Source organism: Pristiophorus japonicus, chromosome 21, assembly GCF_044704955.1.
Source record: "Pristiophorus japonicus isolate sPriJap1 chromosome 21, sPriJap1.hap1, whole genome shotgun sequence".
NCBI classification, from domain to species: domain Eukaryota; kingdom Metazoa; phylum Chordata; class Chondrichthyes; family Pristiophoridae; genus Pristiophorus; species Pristiophorus japonicus.
In genome coordinates, this window is record NC_091997.1 from 94,403,047 (window position 1) to 94,409,234 (window position 6,188).

At 49.5% G+C, this 6,188-nt stretch overlaps 1 protein-coding gene across 1 annotated transcript in view; it reads right to left on the reverse strand.

Annotated features, from left to right (window-relative positions):
- Positions 1-2,093, reverse strand: part of LOC139233572 (mitochondrial adenyl nucleotide antiporter SLC25A24-like) — a 35,112-nt gene extending 33,019 nt beyond the window's left edge. The window contains exons 1-2 of the mRNA XM_070863972.1: positions 2,047-2,093; positions 265-414 (exon numbers count right to left, since the gene is read on the reverse strand). Of these exons, the coding sequence (XP_070720073.1) occupies positions 265-414; positions 2,047-2,052 (156 nt within the window). The 5' untranslated portion in view covers positions 2,053-2,093. The remainder of the gene's footprint in view (positions 1-264; positions 415-2,046) is intronic.
- Between the last annotated feature and the right edge of the window lie 4,095 nt (positions 2,094-6,188).

The window sequence follows — 6,188 nt, forward strand, 5'->3', positions numbered from 1 at the left end:
ACTCACACACACAAAGACACACAAAGACACACACACTCACACACACTCACACACACATACACACACACACACACTTCGTGGGTCGAATTATCCCGATAACTCGCAGAGGGAGCAGACTGAGGCACCTGTCAATCTACTAAACCTGCAAACACAGTTAGCGGAGTGAGCTCCTTTGTTTGTCATTTTCATGATTACGGTGAGACAAATAAGGTCAGTAAAGTTTTCCCAGGAGAGCTTCTCGCTAAATGGCACGTTGCCAATTACCTGGTCATAAGCCAGAAACTTGATGCCAGTCTCTGGGGCTATTTTGGCCACATTCATCCCATTGCCTCTCCAGAGTGAGCGATGCCCACCCTCCACCACCATCGCCGTCCAGCTGCGGAACAGGTTCTGACGCTTTTTGGGGGCTAAGACCTAGAGGAAAGAGAAACAGAGTTTTTTCACTCACATCCCTTGTGGATTTTATTTAAAGCTTCCTGATTTGGATTTTCATACAGTGGTATTGTACTGCGTGTAATGCGGATTTGTAATCATAGAGTCACAGAAATTTACAGCACGGAAGGAGGCCATTCGGCCCATCGTGTCCGCGCCGGCCGACCAAGAGCTATCCAGCCTAATCCCACTCTCCAGCTCTCGGTCCGTAGCTCTGTAGGTTACGGCACTTTAAGTGCACATCCAAGTATTTTTTAAATGTGGTTAGGGTTTCTGCCTCTACCACCCTTTCAGGCAGTGAGTTCCAGACCCCCACACCCTCTGGGTGAAGACATTTCCCCTCAAATCCCCTCTAAACCTCCCCCCAATTACTTTAAATCTATGCCCCCCTGGTTGTTGAACCCAGCCTATACAATCTTTCCTCATCGCTAAAATTCTCCAGTCCAGGCAACATCCCCGTAAATCTCCTCTGTACCCTCTCCAGTGCAATCACCTCTTTCCTGTAATGTGGTGACCAGAACGGCACACAGTACTCCAGCTGTGGCCTAATCAGTGTATTATACAGTTCAAGCATAACCTCCAAGCTGTTGAATCCCCTCTAAACCTCCCCACAATTACTTTAAATCTATGGCCCTGGTTCAGGCCAGTTGGTCGGGGGTACAGTCCGATACAGCGGGGCTGTTTTCTGGACACACACAATCCATACGGTGAGTGAGGGTGAGGGCTCCGCGATATCAACCCAGAATCCAGAGCGACAACTTGGTCTGTGCTCGCCCGCATTGTCTGGAGTGAGCTTCGAAGTGGCAGCTTCCTGACTTGGACGCGGGATTGCCAGCACGACGCCTGAGTGTGGATAGTGTGTGGTGTAACTCTTATATATCATGTGATTGTGGAACTCCCTCCCTCACAGCGCCGTTGGGAGCACCTTCACCACACGGATTGCAGCCGCTCAAGGGCAATCAGGGACGGGCGAACAAGGCAAGGGAATACACAATAAATGGTAGGACACGGAGAAGTGTAGAGCAACAAAGGGACCTTGGAGTGCAGTCCACAGATCCATGAAGGTAGCAGGCCAAGTGGATAAGGTGGTTAAGAAGGCATATGGAAGACTTGCCTTTATTAGTCGAGGCATAGAATACAAGAGCAAGGAGGTTATTCTTGTACACTAAAGGTGGGAGCACCATTTGTGGCGCTCACTTTTAAAAGTTTGAGAAATTAGAGCTAGGCGTGAATGGGCAACAAGACACAGATTGAGGATTCTCACCAGAAACAGGAATGGGGATGTTAGAAGAAATGTTTCCACACAGAGGGTTATTAGAATGCGAATGTTTTAACACAGGCCACTATCGAGGGAGAGACATTAACATGAGTGGAAAGGGAAGTGGATGTGGGTTAGGGTCGGGGGGGGGGAGGGGGCTGGGTGTGTGTTGGGGTTTGAAAAGGAAGAATTAAAAAAATATCCAGGGAAAAGGCAGTATGGGATTCCCATAAGCCACTCCCAGTTGAAGAGCTTGGACTGGGACAGGAATGACGGCAGAATAACCTCCTCATTTCTGTAAGTCCCTTCAATCCCCGATTCAGTGAGCTCTGCGGCCACACCACACCTCACCTTACCTGCATGTAGATTTTGAGGCGATCGAGGGGAGCGGTCGAGGTACGGGACACTGCTCCAGCTATCCCTCCGGCAACAAACTGCTTCCACCAACTGCCACCACCTGGCTGATTAAATGAGGTCTCAGGAAACATCGCTTCCAGAATACCCGAGTCAGGAAACTGAGGCTGGAGGCAGAAAGACACAGGTTGGAGAAAACCGCTTTTTAAAATTCTTCCAAATTTCTGTTGCTCCATTCACACATCAACGGTGGGTAGTCCATCCACCCAACCCCAACACCTACACCCCCGCAACTCCACACACAACCCCACCCACAGCCCTACACACAACCCCACACACAACCCCCCACACAGCCCCACCCACAGCCCCAAACACAACCCCACACACAACCCCACACACAACCTCACCCACAACCCCACACACAACCCCACCCACAACCCCACACACAACCCCATCCACAACCCCACACACACCACACACAACCCCACCCCTACACGCCACCCCTACATCCACCCACAACCCCACACACAACCCCAGCCCTACACAGCAACCCCTACACCCCACCCCTCTACACCCCAACCCTGCACCCCACCCACTGACACCCCTCCCCCTGCAAGCCTCCCCCACACCCCTCTTCTAACCTGGGGACGGTGAGAGTGGCCACCACGATGATGTCACCATGGCTCTCCCCTTCACGTAAAGGGGAGAGTCTCCGCGATTTTAAAACATCGGCCCACTGGGCCACCAGGGAAGGTCTCGGCCGGGCATCGAGGGGGTGCAGGCTGCCTGTTGGTGGCCCGGCCGAACCCGGGAGCATAATTGTTGGACCGACAAAAAACAAAACATGGTGGCAGTGCTCCCTCCCCTTTAAGGGAAGCCGCTCTGCACTGCAGGAGGCCTCAGCCTCACTGGACCAGCGGGAAACACAGGGTTTGGCACCGCGGGGCCGGCCCAAGATTTTCACGGGGGAATTTTGTTGTCGGGGGTGGTGGGGAGGGGTGATAACGCACTTAACACACGGATCGGCAGCAGAGGAGCGGTGCGGGGGAGGGGGGGGTGCAGGTCAGCGCTGGGATAAAACGGGAGCGGAATTTTGATAACGGCGGCCATTGCACTCCGCAGCGTGGCCACACTTTCTGGTGTTCAGAGGCCTTACAGAAAGGTGCAATTTTGGCACCTTACCTTTAAACCCTGCCTGGCTATACCTTCCACCACTTGCCCCATCCAGACCACCGTGTGGCGGTATAGCTCTCATCAACCAATCATATCTTGGTCTGTCCCCGTACTCCTCTGGCACTTTCTCCTCCTTTGAACATCTTGCCTTCTTCCACCCCTCTCACCTCTCATTCAACATTCTCGTTCAGTCGCGCCCACACAAGTACAACACCCAAGCAGATATCCTCCCTCAGCCTCTGCACCGAGCGACTTCTCATCCTCGATGACTTCAACCTCCATCTCAATTCATCATGCCCTCTCCCCTCTGAGTTCACTAGCCTCAATGCGAGAGCAGATCGGGGGGGAGATACAAAGTGCGAGCAGGAGCTGGGGAAAAGGACGACAACTGAGCTGAAGACAAGAAGTAGAAAGAACCCAAATCAACGTGATTTCACAGGAAAGAAAGGAAGTGATTGGTTGGTGAGTGTTTCCTCTCTTTTCTGGGGCATTGGTTTAAATTAAAAGCTGGGATTAAAAACAAAACTTTGAAACTTAATTAACCAAATACATTAGAGATGTCAGGACAGACGATGTGTCACTGCTGGTTGACCCCATTGAGATCCACGGCGACCACATCTGCAGCAAGTGTCTGTGGCTCGAGGAACTTGGGCTCCGTGTTGATGGGCTGGAGTCCGAGCTGCAGACACTGCGACACATCAGGGAGGGGAGAGTTACCCGGACACTGTGTTCCAGGAGGCAGTCACTCCCCTTCGATTAAATACTTCAAATTTGGTCCGTGGTCAGGGACAGGAGGGTGTGACTACGAGTGAGGAAGGTTTGGGGGCCCAGGAGGTAGTGATGAGGGAGCCTCGGCCCTTGCTCTTGTCCAACAGGTTCGAGGCTCTTGCTCCCCATGTGGATGAGAGCAGGGACTGCAGGGAGGATGAGCAAACTGACCACAGCACCGTGGTACAGGGGGCCATTCAATAGGGGGAGTAAAAAGAAACGTTGTAGTGGAAGGGTACAGTATAGTTAGGGGGATAGATACTGTTCTCTGCAGCTGAGAGCATGAGTCCCGAAGGCTGTGTTGTCTGCCTGGTGCCAGGGTTAAGGACATCTCCTCTGGGCTGGAGAGGAACTTGGAGTGGGAGGGGTCGTGGCCAGTTGCCGTGGTCCATGTGGGTACCAACGACATACGTAGGACAAAGAGGTTCTGCTGAGTGAGTATGAGCAGCTAGGGGCTAAATTAAAAAACAGAACCACAAAGATAATAATCTCTGGATCACTACCTGAGCCACGAGCAAATTGGCATAGGGTATATAAGATCAGAGAGTTAAACACATGGCTCAAAGATTGGTGTGGGAGAAATGGGTTTTGGTTCATGGGACACTGGCACCAGTACTGGGGTAAGAGGGAGCTGTTCCGTCGGGACGGGCTTCACTTAGACCGTGCTGGGACTAGGGTCCTGGCGAATCGAATAACTAGGGCTGTATAGAGGGCTTTAAACTAAATGGAGGGGAGGGTTCAGGTGAGCGAAAAGTTAAGTAGTCAAAGAACAAGGTGAAGGCACTCGAGCAGGGTAGCACTGAGGGAAATGAAAACCAGAGGGTACCAGGAAGGGACAGAATGTATAAACATAAAAGTGAATCAGAAAATGGGGTCAAAGCAGGAAGAAGGGGTAAAAAAAAACAAATTTAAAAGTTCTTTATCTGAATGCACATCGCATTCATACCAAGATAGATAAGTTGACGGAACAAATAGATACAAATGTGTATGATCTGATAGCCAAGGTGGTTGCAAGGCAACCAAGGCTGGGAACTGAATATTCATGAGTATTTGACAATTCAGAAGGACAGACAGAAAGGAAAAGGAGGTGGGGTAGCACTGTTAATAAATGATGAGATCAGTGCATTAGTGAGAAACGATATTGGCTAGAAGATCAAGATGTTGAATCAGATAAGGAATAATAAGGGGAAGAAGCCACTGCTGGGTGTAGTCTATCGGCCCCCTGACAGTAGCTACACTGTTGGACGGAGTGTAAATCAAGAAATAATGGAGGCTTGTAAAAAAGGAATGGCAATAATCATGGGCGATTTTAATCTTCATACTGATTGGACAAAGTAAATTGGCCAGGGTAGCCTTGAGGAAGAGTTCATGGAGTGTATCCAGGATAGTTTCCTTGAACAGTACGTTGCGGAACCAACCAGGGAGCAGGCTATCTTAGATCTGGTACTGTGTAATGAGACAGGATCTAACAGTAAAGGATCCTCCAGGAATGAGTGACCACATCATAGTTCAATTTCAAATTCAGTGTGAAAGTTGGATCTCTAACCAGTGTCCTCAGCTTAAATAAAGGAGACAACAAAGGTATGAAGGCAGAGTTGGCTAAAGTGGACTGGGAAAATAGATTAAAGTGAGGGACGGTTGATGAGCAGTGGCAGACATTTAAGAGATATTTCATAACTCTCAACAAAAAAATATCCCAATGCGAAGGAAAGACTGTAAGAGAAGGGATAACCATCCGTGACTAACTAAAGAAATAAGGGAGGGTATTAAATTGAAAATAAGGGCATACAATGTGGCCAAGACTAGTAGGAGGCCAGAGGATTGGGAAACTTTTAAAAGCCAGCAAAGAACAACTAAAAATATAAGAAAGAGAGGGAAGATAGATTGTGAAAGTAAACGAGCACAAAATATAAAAACAGATAGTGAGAGTTTCTAGGTACATAAAAAGAAAAGAGTGGCTAAAGTAAAGGTTGGTCCCTGGAGGATGAGACTGGGGAACAGGGAAATGGCAGAGACGTTGAACGAATATTTTGTACCGGTCTTCACGGTAGAAAACACTAAAAACATCCCAATAGTGGATAAACAAGGGGCTATAGGCAGGCAGGAGCTTAATACAATCACTATCACTGAAGAAGTAGCACTCGGTAAAATAAGGTGACTAAAGCCAGACAAGTCCCCAGGACTTGATGCCTTGCATCCTAGG